The sequence below is a fragment of the Saimiri boliviensis genome, chromosome 18 (genome assembly GCF_048565385.1).
Source record: "Saimiri boliviensis isolate mSaiBol1 chromosome 18, mSaiBol1.pri, whole genome shotgun sequence".
NCBI classification, from domain to species: Eukaryota; Metazoa; Chordata; class Mammalia; order Primates; family Cebidae; genus Saimiri; species Saimiri boliviensis.
Genome location: NC_133466.1, coordinates 42,488,650 through 42,504,136, shown reverse-complemented (window position 1 = coordinate 42,504,136; position 15,487 = coordinate 42,488,650). Strand labels below are relative to the sequence as shown.

The following is a 15,487-nucleotide window of genomic DNA, read 5'->3' as shown; positions in this document are numbered from 1 at the left end:
CTGGGATTACAGGCGTGAGCCACCGCGCCCGGCCTTTTACTTTTATTTCAAAGATAGGGAAATTAAAGCTCACAAAGGTAAATTGGCTTGTTCTTGTTCTCAAAGTTTAGCCTGCACTTTCTTCCCCAGTGGACAATACGTTTGAAGAACAAATATCAAACAACTCCAAATTTTAGGGACAAGATCGGGAAAAGATGAGACAGGTTAGAAAGCACGACTCGGGCCGCGTGCGGTGGCTCACGCCTGTCATCCCAGCACTTTGGGAGGCTGAGGCGGGTGGATCACGAGGTCGAGAGATCGAGACCATCCTGGTCAACATGGTGAAACCCCGTCTCTACTAAAAATACAAAAAATTGCCGGGCGCGGTGGCTCAAGCCTGTAATCCCAGCACTTTGGGAGGCCGAGGCGGGTGGATCACGAGGTCGAGAGATCAAGACCATCCTGGTCAACATGGTGAAACCCCGTCTCTACTAAAAATACAAAAAATTAGCTGGGCACGTTGGTGCGTGCCTGTAATCCCAGCTACTCAGGAGGCTGAGGCAGGAGAATTGCCTGAACCCGGGAGGCGGAGGTTGTGGTGAGCCGAGATCGCGCCATTGCACTCCAGCCTGGGTAACCAGAGCGAAACTCCGTATCAAAAAAAAAAAAAAAAAAAAAAAAAAAAAAAAAAAAAAAAAAAAAAAGAAAGAAAGAAAAAAAGGAAAAAAAAAAAAAGCACGACTCACTGCGTGGGAAGGTTATAAGATTCTAACCAGAGATGGATTAACTGGTTATAAAAAGCTGGAAAAAACCTTTGCGGAAAAACTTTCCCTATTTATGACATAAATATTATTTCTTGATAAGGTTATGGTATTTTTCCATTGTAATCAGAAAACAGTGGATACACAAGTTATACTGATGTTAATAAAAGTTGTGATAAAATGTCAAATAATTGATTTTAAGAAAAGGTTCTAACATTTGTTGGAAGAACCTACTGAAAACACAACCTTTAAAAGGTACCTCTGACTCTTAGCACGTAGGCTTCAATTGCACATTGAGCAGTTTGAATTTTAGCTTCCATATTCATTTTTTGGTAGCTTTCTTATAGTCTTAACTGCAATCACATCAGTATATTGTCTGCAAAGTATCTGAAACTGTCCCATCTTTATAGATTTTTCTCGGGGAGACCTATTGCTCTCTCTCTGTTTCCCTGTGGCTCCATCACTCTCTGGACACATGGTAAACATGAGATACTTTGCTTTAGCTCTTGGCCTAAACTCAGCTCTAAGTTCAGACAGAGCTCTCTCAGTAAATCAAACCTAGCAGGCACATCCTTTATGAATTTACCATTTTTATTCTTTCATTCAAAATTCAGTAATGCAGACATTTGTGAAACAGTGAGCAAATCTTTCATCAGGTAATATCTTGCTTTCCTCAGCTACCACACACACACACACACACACACACACACACACACTGCACTGAATTGTGTCCCCCCAAGAATTTATACATTGATGCCCTAACTCTCAATGTGACAGCATCTGGACTTAACAGTCTTTGGGAAGTAATTAAGGCTAAATGAGGTTACCAGAGTCGGGCCCTAATCCGATCAAGACTGTGATCATATAAGAAGAGGAAGATCTATCTCATCCTCTCTGCCATGCGAGGACAAAGCAAGAAGGTGTCTCTCTGCAACCCAGAAGACAGCCACTCCAGAACACGACCATGTTGGCACCCCATCTCAAACTCCAGCCTCCAGAACTGTGCAAAAATAAATTTGTGCCTTTTAAGGCACCTAATCTGTGATATTTTGTTACGACAGCCAAAACTAATACACACACACACACGTACACACATACACATATACACAAATACACTTACACGTATGTATATATACAGGCACACACGTACAGATTCATAGTCTTCTTTTTTACTTTTCTTTGCCCAATAAAAGTAAAACAGTTTTCCTCTTTTCTTGAATCACTTTAAACTTTGCCATCAAAACTAAAAAAGTCATCACACTAAAAAGTCACTCCCCATTATTCATAGCCAAGAAGCAGGGCTAGAGTTACTTTGTCATCAAAAAAGGGAAATGCTTAGGTTTTGAAGAGAAATTAGATATAATAAAGATCCAATATCATCAAACTCTAAATACTTGAAAATGTCCTAAAGTGCTCTTAATCGCCACACTGTTTATTCTACCCGTTCTTCCCATCAAAACTACCTTTTCTACATCTTGACATTCCTTATCTTTAAGAGTCTGTTTAGATGCGGAATTCAGTCTTTCTAATGCAATCTGATCTCCCAATATGCAGTGATCTTTAGATTCTTTGAACAGAAATTTATATGTATGTCTTCTTCGCTTACTTATCTTTCTATCTTGTCCTTTCTTGCCTCCTTTCTACTTCTTCCCACGTTATATATTATACTTTCCTTAGCTTCTTGCTTGAATCTGAGATGCTTCATGACTCACTGTTTTGTTTTGTTTTGTTTTGTTTTTTTTGAGACTGAGTCTCGCTCTGTCACCCAGGCTGGAGTGCAGTGGTGCGGCACTACGTCAGCTCACTGCAATCTCCGCCTCCTGTGTTCTAGCAATTCTCCTGGTTCAGCCTTCCGATTAGCTGGAATTACAGGTGCCCACCACCAGGCCTGGCTGATTTTTGTATTTTTAGCAGAGACAGGGTTTTAACATGTTGGCCAGGCTGGTCTCAAACTCCTGACCTCAAGTAATCTGCCCCCCTCGGCCTCCCAAAGTGCTAGGATTATAGGCATAAGCCACCATGCTTGTCCCATTACTCACTGTTGTAAGCCTTTTAGTACCTAACGCAAGGCTGATTAACTAATAGTATTAAGGAAAACATTAATATCATTCATGGGGGGGCAAAGCAAAAATGGTCTTAGAGACAAAATAGCAAATAAATTCATAACCTGTTATTCATATTAGGTTTGAAAAAATAATGATTCACTTAAAAAAATCTATTAGCTATGTGGTAGATTGTAAAAAAAAAAAATGACCATGAATTCCTCTCTATCCTATATGTATGGCCCTTTGCAAGGTAATTTTGTTGTTCTCACTGACAGGTGGAATCTGTTTTTCTACCTTATTAAAATCTGGTCTGGCCTTGTGACTTGCTTTGATCAACTAAATATGTCAGAAATACGTTCAGAGACAAGACCTCAAGTGACCTTACAACTTTTGCTCTCCTCTGTTGAAACACTGGCTACAGACACATGGGGGCTGTAAGATTAACGATAGCCCCAAAGTTGACTCAAACATCTCACAGGGCCGACATTATGTGTCACTTAGGGGTCTGATGCAGGTAGGCCTGAGGATGACTGGGTCTGTACACAAGACCTAAAGACCTAGGTGCCTGGTACACAAGGCCATCTCAGCCCAGATTCCACTCCCATAAAGCTCATAAAAAAGCACAGCCTTACAGGAAGAGTCTAAAACTCCCTTTATGAAAGAAACACTTACTAATTGATCTGGACTGAATACAGGTTTAAGGAAGTAGGAGGAACCTCCTGAAGTCTGAGAATGGTCTCCAGACACAGACCCTCCTGGTCAGTTGATCATATGAACCCCCAAACTGTGCCCGGCCCATGCCATTGGCTTGCTCCTCACTGTCTATCTTACAGAAGCACTGCCGGCAGAAACAGCTTGAGTATCAGAGAGTATCTAAGACCCATCTTTGATGGGAATTAGACTGAAGGGGCGAAATCACTCCTGGGATGCTGGCTAATGAGGACCACCTGAGAGCCCCAAACATAATAAAACAATACTATATGTGGTAGGGAAATGTTTCAGATGGCCGGCAATCATCCCTGCATCCCGGTATTCATGTCCTTGTGTGATCCCTTCCCTTCAGTGTGGGGTGGGCCTAGTATCATATCTATAGTCAATAGAATGAGCAAAGGTCATTTGCTGTCACGTCCATAATTAGGTTATTAAACACTGGGACTTCTGTCTTACTAGCAGACCGTCTTGTTGGCTTTGACGAAGCAAGCTGCCATCTAGGAGAAGCCCACATGGTAGGAATCTGAGCATGTTCTCCAGTCAACAGCAGTGAGGAATTAAGACTGTCTGCCCAGCAACCCTGGGAGGACTGTATCCTGACAGCAGCTCTATAAATGAGTTTGGATGTGGATCCTCACCCAGCTGAGCCTTCACGTGAGACCACAGTCCCAGCTGATACCATGATTGCAACCTTGTGAGCCAGCGTACAGAAGCTAACCCATGCCTGAAACCTGAGCCATTGAAACTGTGAGACAGTAATGTTCTTGTTTGAAGTTTTAGGGTAATTTGTTACACAGCAAGAGATAGCTAATATACTCTGGCAGAGAATGAGTAAAAGCTGTTGCTGTTGATACTTGGGTCTTTCTCATTTATTGGTTCCTAATCATAAGAGAAAACATCACTCTAAGATGTACCCAGTCTTGCTTATATACTTGGAGAACTGTTTTGAAAACAGGGATCAAATTTCTTTCCTAATATTTTAGTAATATATAAACTAGATGAAAAAAATAAAAACTTTGAAAGATCACTTCTTTTTAAGTTATAAACAACTCTTCAAAAATTACTTCCCCATTACATAAACCCAATTCAAAATAAAATACCAATGTAATATCCTCTGTGTAATTCTGTATTTTACTACATAAATGCAAAGGTATATAATGAATTCCATAATTTTGGTCTATCAGGTAAATTGTTAATACAAAGTAATGTAACACTTGTAATTCCCAAATGTCCTCTATGAATTTTTCTGTCTTAGTTTTTATTTGCATATATTATGTATTTGATTTTACATTAATTGTGTCATACTTCATTAAGATTTTTGCTGACAATCAGATAAACATAGTAAAATCATTACTTATAATAATTCATATCCTTTTATCATTCATTTACTTACTCATTATTTTTAAAATTAGTTTAAGAATTTTACTTATTTATTAAACAAGCACTTATCAAACAATGACTATGATGAGGTAAATTGCAAAGTTGGGAAATCTACATGTAAGATAGAAAATGTGTACTAAATGACCCCCAATATGATGTAGAGTGTCGAAATGTAGGTAAACACTCATGAAATTAATAAAAATTAATTGAAAGTCTATTAAATTGATATACAGTCCTGTTTCTTACAGTTAATCTACTAATTTCTTAGATGAACCAAGAATAAATTGATAGACTACTGTAGAACAGTTTTACATTAAGATATTTCAATATTTTTTCCTCTGTTTCTTGTCTTATGGCTTGTTGAATTTTTTTAGCAAACATAAACACATACCAACAAATATAACCTCATAAATATAAACAAAATGAGTTTTGAGTTTCTTTGATTAAAAAGTTTGTTGACATGAATCTAACTCAATGTACTAACAAAAATAAAATTTCATTTCAGTTACTAATTTTCAATGAACTCTGAAAATCATAAATATTATTCCAGTTACCTAAGGCCATGACTGTTGAATTCTGCATGAGCAGATATTCATATCACAAAGTATATTGAGAGTTGGGCAATAAGTGTTATTCATCTCAGCGGTCAAAACTGAATGTGAAAACTGTATTTATTTTTTAATCTAATAGTTATCTCTAATCCTTCCATTAATCCTGGAAGATAGTTGTTATTATTATGAATCTACTTTATACCTGGAGCAACCCAAAGTTCTGGACAATAACTAACTTGCTAGAGTTTACAGAAGGAGCTGGTAGCAAAGCTGTGATTCAAATCTCAGTCTGTCTTGGTTCAGTTTTTGCTTTTTTATTCGTAGGATAATATAGATGGAGAATGGTATAGTCAATCTTTCACTATATCATTTGATTTAGAAAGGTATGAAATTATTGAGTAAAAAGCCCAAAGCCCTTGTCAAAATCTGCTGTTGATCTCATTCTCAGTCTACTGAACATGCAAATTTTTCAAGAATACACAAGAAAATTAATCTGACCTCTACCATAAATCCTTTAAGTTGAGGGACAAGAATGAACCTTATTTCTAAGGAGGTCATCTCATCTAAATATAGAGAAAATGAGTCATAAACGCAAGGTTTTAAAAAATATATATAAAGACAATTGTGAAGCCACATCTGGTATAGTGCTTACATTTGTCATTGTTATGTTACAAAATGTATAATATAACTGTGAACGAGAAACAAAAATAGAGTTTCTTTTTTTTTTTTTAATGAGAGGTAATCCTGCTCTGTCTCCCAGGCTGGAGCGCAATGGCACAATTTCGGCTCATTGCAACCTCCACCTCCCAGATACAAGTGATTCTCCTCACTCAGCCTCCCGAGTATCTGGGATTACAGGTGCCCGTTACCGTGCCCAGCTGATTTTTGTATTTTTTAGTAGAGACGGGGTTTTGCCATGTTGGCCACGCTGACCTCAAACTCCTGACCTCAGGTGATCCATCCACCTGGGCCTCCTAAAGTGCTGGGATTACAGGCGTGAGCCACTGCACCCCGCCAAAAACACAGTTTCTTTAAGATAACTAAAAAATAATGGCCGGTCGAGGTGGCTCTCGCCTATAATCCCAGCGCTTTGGGAGGCTGTGGGTAGATCATGAGGTCAGGAGTTCAAGACCAGACTGGCCAAGATGGCAAAACCCTGTCTCTACTAAAAATACAACAATTAGCTGGACCTAGTGGTGGGTGCCTGTAATCCCAGCTACTCGGCAGGCTGAGGTAGAGAATTGCTTGAACCCTGGAGGCAGGGGTTGCAGTGAGCCAAGATCTCACCACTGTACTCCAAACTGGGCAACAGAGTGAGACTTGTCTAAACAAACAATCCAATATATGTATATGTGTGTGTATATATATATATATATTTTTTTTTTTCTAGAGCAGAAAAAAAGAGGCCTGCTGGTATGAGGGTGGCAGGGGAATCAGGAGAGGCACACGGAGTGAACAGCATACCTTGTAGAGCATCAAGGGGAAATGTGACTCAAACAAGATGGAAAAACAGAACCGAAATACTAGGCTGAAGAAAAGGGAGGCGGACACTCACTTTTTATATCCTTTTTGTTGTTCTTTTGACTTTCTTTTACCTGTATATAACTGCGGAGAAACCAACAGTTAAAACCTCCTGGAGAATTCCAGGAAGAGAGAAAGTTTGGTGACACTAAGCCAGAAGAGGCTGATAGCGGAGGCAGTAATGAGTTTTGTGTAGATAAAGGGATAGAATATGAATGACAGGAAGATAATATGTATTTCCGTTGAGACCAGGGCAAGAGGGAAGGTCACATTTAAGAGGTGCCCTATGGGCTTAGAGACGCAAGAATGATTTTTTTTTCAATGGAATAATGTTTCCAAATTATACTCTGCCGGGCAAGCTTGTCTTCTACCGGTTTAGGTTCGGTAGTGCCCTCAAAGAGGGACAGCCTTTCAATGACCTTTTCTAGGCCATGATTAAAATTGTTTACAAGTTTTCTCATTATCCTACAAGATATGTATAAAATAATGATTCTCCCCTAATCTGACTTGGCTCTTTTAGCCTGAGAATTTCTGTTTTACAGTCCTCTGCCCGCAGAATTTCATTTTATAATGCAAGAAAGTCAAAGGAGAGAGATGATCTTGATAGTCTCCTATGCAACAGAGCCGCTCACTTTATTTAAATGGAAATGTGCATTTTCATGGAAATCGAGGCCTATACTGATGAACAAAGATAAGCTGCCACTGTTAAATAGAATATTGATATATACACACAAAAAAGTACCCTAGAAAATTCATAAAAAACAGTGAAATGTGTAGGGAAAGATGGGGAATGTTAAGGATCTATGTACAGAAAAATTAAATTTTTATGATTTAGTTGTACAGTATTTTGATGGTTACTAGTTTAAAATATCAGGACAAAGATTTAGGAAGACAGTGTGAATATATATATCTCTAATAAGTATAGTGATTTAATATGAAAAGATTAAGTGGCACTTTATCTTTTTTAAGTAAATATTAGCAAACATTGTTCAGTGAACGTGTTAAGAAATGTGGTGGGTTAGGTGTGATTTGATGCTTTTTTGTGAAAATGTTAATGTGGCTGTTTTGCATTTATTTTTGATAACTCATTTAAGAAATATTTAATGATTTTATATTGTGCTTTTCCAACTAGAAATCTGAAAAGTAATCTTAACTGCTGCTTTTCATGCGTGTCTTGCATCTATAAGAGATGGAGGTTTGGTATATTTTTCCTCAGCAATGAGCTGTGAATGTAAGCACTTTTTGCTCTTCCTACTGTCAAGGCATTAATTCTGCCTGACTATCCTGCACTTGACAGTTGTCAGGAGCTGCTGGCCTCTCACATCTTCTCCACCCCACTTCACCTCTGTCCAGCATCGAGACTACTACTTAAGCCATTTAATTTACATGTCCAAGGGGACTACCTAATGGACAACGATGATGGAGGAATAGAGTCTGAGAAGGAACAATTAACAGCTGGGGAAAGAAAATAAAAACTATGCAGCCATAAAAAATGATGAGTTCATGTCCTTTGTAGGGACATGGATGAGCCTGGAAACCATCATTCTCAGCAAACTGACGCAAGAACAGAAAATCAAACACCGCATGTTCTCACTCATAGGCGGGTTTTGAACAACGAGAACACATGGACACAGGGAAGGGAGCATCACACACTGGGGTCTGTTGGGGGAAAATAGGGGAGGGACAGCGGGGGTGGGGAGTCGGGGAGAGATAGCATGGGGAGAAATGCCAGATATAGGTGATGGGGAGGAAGGCAGCATATCACGCTGCCATGTGTGTACCTATGCAACAATCTTGCATGTTCTTCACATGTACCCCCAAACTAAAATGCAATAAAATAAAATTAAATTTTTAAAAAAAGGCTGCAAGACAATCTAAGAAAGTATTTACAGTTACAAATTGGGAAGGTAACCAGTGGTGCACAGACGTGACATACGACTGGCTCTTCTTCAATTTGAACAGCGTTTTGTCCACACTGCTGCTACGGGAAACGTTCACACTTCACACATCACAGAAATAAAGTTTTAGAGACACGACTGCTATGATTTGACTGTGTCTCCTGAAGGGCACATATAGGAAACTTAATCTTTAATACAACAGTGTTTCGAGGTGGGACCTTGAAGAGGTAATTAGATCATGAGGGCTCAGCCTTCATGACTGTTTTAATGCAGCAGGCTCATTATAAAAGGGGGAGTTCCGTCCCCTTTTCCTCCCCCTCACTCATGTGATGCTTTCCACCATGTTACGATGCAGCAGGAAGACCCTCACCAGATGTGGCCCCTGGAACTTGACTTCAGCCGCCAGAACCTTCAGCCAAAAATTACCCAGTGTGAGACATTCTATTATAGCAGCATAAAAAGGGCTAAAACAGTGATCTAAAGGAATAAATTACCAGAGCAGTATTGGCCAGGGGCACAGAGGCAAGTTAGGTTACAATACTTTCGTTTCACAAACCAGCTCTATTTTCGTGATTTTTCTGAATATAGGTAGTAAAAGGACGCTTAGCATATTGTTTGAAAGCCAAAACCATCAAAGATGAATAAAGATTTAAAAAGAGACATCAATCTACAGAAGTAACTACATGGTTTAGATAGTCTGTCTTTGCCAAATGAGATAAACCTCCTGATGACTTCTTAGAGTTTGGGCACAGCAGGTAGAAAACTGATATTAAAACAATCTCTTTAGTAGTTATTTTTGACTTTTGCAGTATCCATTATACTTGTTTAGGAGAAACATTTATATTTTAGTTGAAAAAAATCCAAAAATGGAAGAAACGTTTAATTTCTTATTATTGTGTATACTTCAGATACTTGATTTTACCTCTCAACATGATGATTCAGACACTGGCCATTTAGTTATGTTGTAGCACAAAGGGCTGAAACACAAAATGCTTCTAGTGTAACTACTGAGTATTGAACAGGCAGTATAAAAAGACCTATCAATTTTCCTCAGGGGCAAGAAGAAGAAAGCCAAACGTCGTGTGCAATGGAGGTTACTCAACCTCCTCTCTTCTCTATCCCTCTGCTGTCTTAAGGAAACAAACTCCAAAGCCAGATGAATGTAATTCAGTCACTCCGCTCAATTATGCCTGCTGATGAGCTGTTTGTTCAGCAGAAGATAGAGAATCTGGTTCCGTTTCAGGTTCTCAGTCTTTCTGACAAGGCAGCTTCTTTGGCTGAGAACATAAAGATTATGAACATCAAGGCCCCTGTGGCAGCTTTCAGAAGGAGACCCAGCCATGCAGGAGACAAGGTGGTCCACTGTGCACAGGGAATGGAGTGAAACCAGGAAGAACTCTCTGCAAATGTGCCTGCAATTCTTGAGGGTTCTACTCTGTGTACCTGGGAAACAGGACTAGCTTCGGGAGCATGTGACTGCACAGTCACATCGAGTCTTGAGTTTAGATGTGCCCTGTGGTTGATTTAGTTCTCTGTTGTCACTTTCTTGAACTCTCTAACCAATTTTTAACGAGAGATTCTGTATTTTTCAACGTGTTCTGGGCCCTGCAAATTATGTAGTTTGTCCTTCTGGGCAAAGAGGGGATTTGAAAGAGACAGAGGATCATCAGCTGCTTTCTTTCGGCCTTTGTAGAGACATGACACCTGGCTGGAAGGGCCAGGCTTGCATCTGTTCTGTTCTTTTCAAAGGATTAAACAGTTTTCCAGCATCCAGAGGAGACCTATATTCCCCATCGACATCCAATCTCCCTTCTCTATTTTAGGAAAACAGCCTCTCCACATGCATGTGCGCTTTTAGCTGCATATGGCAGCCATCAGCAATTCCATTTCCAAACTCTCTAGCACTTAAGTGTGTCCATGTTATTGTTATCTGGACAACTGAGCTGAGAATCCTCTGTTTGGAAGTTTCAGGTTATTGCCTTCAATACAAAACCAGAGAGATTGAACTATTTCCTTTTCCTCTCACAGGCAGGAAGGCAGACGTACTGGCGACCTAGCTTTGGTCATTTAGAGGAGGGTGACATGCTAGGGGAAGGCAGAGCCGAGAATAGAAGGAACTTGGGCCTTGCAAGACCCCCTGAATGAGACTATTCACCTTGGGTCAAGCATCCGAAAGAGGACTAAATCTGTATTCTGGAGTCTCTTTGTTACATTGGCTTAGCCTCTGCCCTAACTAATGTGTAGCATAAATTCCTGTGGGGTGATTTGCAAGAAATCTGTATTTATCCAGAACAGTTGACTAATAAAGTGTCCTAAGTATCAGAAAATCCTACATAGGGAGAATTATTAATTTCCATTAAAATGACATAAAACTGCATTGAACCAAATTTTATCTGTGATGATTTCTCAGGACATTTCTGTGTCTTGCAGAGGCTCACGGTCATCATTATAAATACTATTTTGATTACAGTATATGTCTATAGATGTTGGGGCTTGAGTAAGTCCATAACCTTATGACAAACTCCTGAAAACTCTAGTTTCATTGTAATTTATCTTCACTATTAAAAAAGACTACAGAACATTAAAAGTAACTTTTGTGAATTTTCTCATTGGCAACAAGATGAACACTTAGTATACTTAAAACAAAACAAATAAATACAAGATAACTTTACTTCTCTCTTGTTAAAACTTTTCAATGACTAAAACCTAAGATTTAAGATAATATGTTGATAAATCAGTTACAGAACAATTAAGGAATCTTTTGTTCAGAAGTGTAGATTTGACAGTACCTGCCCCAATGACTCTCTCAATGCGAATTCTTGAGGGATCAATCTCCTTTGCAAATTCATGGACTGCTAGGGATGGGTCTTCATATGTATCTGGATCAATATAAGTTTTAATGCCCGGGAAGCGCACTGCAACAAGAACAAAAAGATTGATTTAGTTTGAGTATCTCAGTAGTCTACGTCTTGTGAACATTTAAAATGGGGAACGCCATACTGAAGTAGTCAGTCTTATGGACAACTTAAACTCTCTCTTTTCTTCCTGTCCCACCCTCTGCCCATAGTAAAGCTTTGATGATGAGGGTCAAAAATTGATTTACCTCACTGTTAATGCAGAGTGACCTGGTGGATTCCTAGAAAGTGAGCTGACAGGTTCCAAAAAACATATGTCACATATTTCTGTAAAATGTTTAATCAGCTGACTCATTCACTAAACTTCCAATACATTCTACATCTGCTCTAGCTCACAGAGTGGGGAAAATGAGGGATAAACCTCCCTCCAAAACAAGGAAGCTCATTAGGGTCCCTCCTGAACGCTTCGTACTCTACGGCACTAGGTTTTATGAACTATACCCTATTCCTGTGGTTTCCCCTTTTCCAGAAACTCTCAAGCAGTAAAGAATTGACTCTGTGGCATAGAAAGAAGAAAGGCCAGTGGGGATAAAGAACGTTCTCTTTATTCTTGTAGTGGCTTCCGTGGCCTGACTGCAATAGTCCTGAAAAGGATCAGCTTGTATATCCTGGTGGGAAAACGGGGATTAAAGGTCAAAATCTGGTTATTGGTGTTATATCTGTTCAGCTTTATTGGTGGGAATGGTGTGCTCAGAGCCTACAGGCAAGTAGATGATGACAAATGATGCCTGGAAAATGTGAATGTGTGGCTGTATGTTCATTTGTGAGTATCTGAAGAAGTCACAGGTTGCCTCTATGACTATCCCTCAGTTTGGCTCATTTATTTATTTATCTTCTTTTTGTTAGAGAAATGGTATCTTGCTATGTCATCCAGGCTGGCCTTGAATTCCTGAGCTCAAGTGATCCTCCTGCCTCAGCCTCCTGAGTAGCTGGGACTACAGGCACAAGCCACCAAGCTGGCCCATTAATTTCCATTTTCCATTTTAGATCACTAGGCAGGGGGTCATTTCTTATATATCTATCTTTCCAGTATCTTAGGTATGGTTTTACAGGCAATAATCACTCAACGAGCCTTTATCGAATACAAACTAGTAGGGATTAAAAGACCAATGTGAAATTTTTGGCAGAGTGGATGGTATTTGGTTTTGTTGCTGCTTAGATTTTGAAAACCATATAATACGCAGCGTTGACTGTTGTTTGAATCTCTTTAGAAACATGCCCTTGCAAAACAAAAAACCATCAAAAGAAAACAAACAGAAGGTAATAAAGTTTAGAGGAAGTGCTGAAATGCCCACTATTAGCAGCAATTTGCCTCATTAGTCCTTCTATGCCCATTGCCTGTATTTACACTTTGTCTTCTGTCTTCTTAGTGCTGCATATGCACCATGAGAAAATTAGTATTTCTCAAAATAGCACGAGAAAAGCATATTTCCAGGTACATCTAGACCTGACACTAATTTTCACATGCCACGCTTTTCTTGACTTCTCAAAGTTTACACTGGGGAAAAGGAGAACATAGTTGTACCTCTTTTATAGTCCATGGGATATTTTTATAACTTAGTAGAATTTATGATTTCAGACTGAGTTCTATAACCTCAAACCTAGTAACCACTACTACTAATAAATAGTGGTATCCAATCAGATGTGGTCACGTTGATCATGTTATGTTAGCCACAGATAACAAGCATCGTTTATTAACTCACACGTGGTTCTCACAATTAAACTATTCAATTACTTAAGGTGGTACACATTTCTAAAGAGTAAGATCAGTAAATATCACATTTTTTTCCTTACAAACATGATATGTGAAGAGGAAAAAAAACAACAACCAAACAATCTGAACTTTGTACACCTGGGTACTAATTTAACTTATCACAGTCTTCTTAAACATCAGTTTGTTAAGTTTCTTCTACGTCCTTGGCTGGCTCGAGTTATTTTCATTGCTTCATGCTGGGCCCATCTGGTTTGGTTTATGCTAACCTGCTTCTTGGAAAACAGATAATAAATGCCTCAGGAGCGCCTTTTCCCTCTGCATATCAGTACTAAATGTCCTGCAGTGAATCTTAAGGTTGCCCAGCATAAGGCATCAGCCCAGGTGTCTGGATCCAGGTTTCTGCAATCTGTTTACAGCCTTTCCAGGTTATCCTTTGCCAGACATCAGTTCTCTCAGCTGTGCCAGTGCAGTGAGACTCCGACTTACTGTGTAAACGTTCCTCGCTTAAATCCTTCCCCTCTCCTGGAGGCTGGTATAGATTGAAATGTCCCTTATTATCTTTTGCTCAATTCGAAAGAAAAGAGAAATGGAAATAGTTAAGTTGCCTCTCACATTATCTCTATACTGTGGTTAATTACAGAACATCCCTTTCTTGTTAATTCAGTGTCTCACAATAGAAAAACTGTCTTGATAAAGTAGTTTGCAATTTGGAACTGGAGGTGGAGGTGGGTGTTGAGGAGGAGAAGTTGTCAATTATCAAACCAACTATAGTGGTAATTATAGGTTGCTTGGGAAAAGATCTCTCAAATGAATATAACCTTGTAGTCAGCTCAAGGATTTCATACATATTCTAGAGTTAAAGAGCTGATATTCTTTTTTAGTGTTAATGAATTGTAAATTGATTTGTTATATATTTCAAAGTCTGTACAAGAAGAAATAAAGATTCCTTAATATTTATTTCTATGACTAATGCTCCGCTAGATAAAACCAGCTCATGTTCTGAAGCCATTGTGAGTGGTAAATAACTTGAAAAAGTCAATCAACTATTATTTTTAGAAAATTCAGTCTGTTTTCCAGCAAGCAGAATTAGACACAAGGTAATGTTATTTAATGAGAAGCAGGTGCAACTTTCACCGACAAACCTGGAAACCAGATGAAAACGTTAATGCTGAAAGACTGGAAGTGTGTGTGTTTTTTTTTTTTTTTTTTTTTCTCAACTCAATAGATACAGTTTGAATAAACTCCTGAAGTGCTGGAACAGTAAACATAATAGAGGAAAGTCACTGTGCTACTTACAATGCCCATTCTGTAAGTGGTTTCTTCTCTTCTCTTCTGACTTCATCTTGGCTTTTATGTACCATTGACATCTTTTAAAAAGATAAAAAGAAACTTGTTTTAGGAAGTATGCTGGATACAAACAAAAACCAATTAAAATACACATAATCTATGAACAAAGTTCTTGTCATAAAGACCACTTTAAAAATATCTTTATAATGTCAAAATATTCTGTAGAAGGTTTCTTATGTATATTGAAATTAGCCCTTGAATAAAGTACTGTCAAGTAGATGGATGCAAAGAAAGGAGTCTTAGAAAATATTTAATAATCTGCCCCTACCCATCCTTTATATGACTACTGATAGCTAGAGTTGGCAAAGAAAGAAAGAAAGAAAGAAAGAAAAGTCAAAATTAAAAAAAAAATGTTTCCAATCAGAATTTCAGAAATGTATACAAATGCCTTCCGTTTTCACTGCTAAACAGCAGCATGGTTCAACAGTTTTAATTTTTAATATTTGGAATTTGAGGCACGTTCTATTCTCTCTCTGGATAACCACGCTCCCATGAGTTCTTCAATATGAGTCAATTCTTCAACATCCATATGATTTGATGGTTTATCAAATTTCTAACGGCTAAACAAAGTATATCTGTGTTACATAATTCAATCTTTCAATGAGAATTTTGCCTCAAATTCTATGGCAAAATGAGTATTTATTCAGAAATATCTTACAGTTTTC

At 38.6% G+C, this 15,487-nt stretch overlaps 1 protein-coding gene across 5 annotated transcripts in view; it reads right to left on the bottom strand.

Annotated features, from left to right (window-relative positions):
• EPHA6 (EPH receptor A6) overlaps nt 1–15,487 on the bottom strand; it is a 986,592-nt gene that overhangs the window by 266,330 nt on the left and 704,775 nt on the right. For all 5 annotated transcript variants that reach the window (XM_074389177.1, XM_039480541.2, XM_074389178.1 and 2 more), the window contains 2 exons: nt 14,772–14,842; nt 11,636–11,761 (listed from right to left, as the gene is read on the bottom strand). In XM_074389177.1, coding sequence (XP_074245278.1) covers nt 11,636–11,761; nt 14,772–14,842 — 197 coding nt within the window. The remainder of the gene's footprint in view (nt 1–11,635; nt 11,762–14,771; nt 14,843–15,487) is intronic.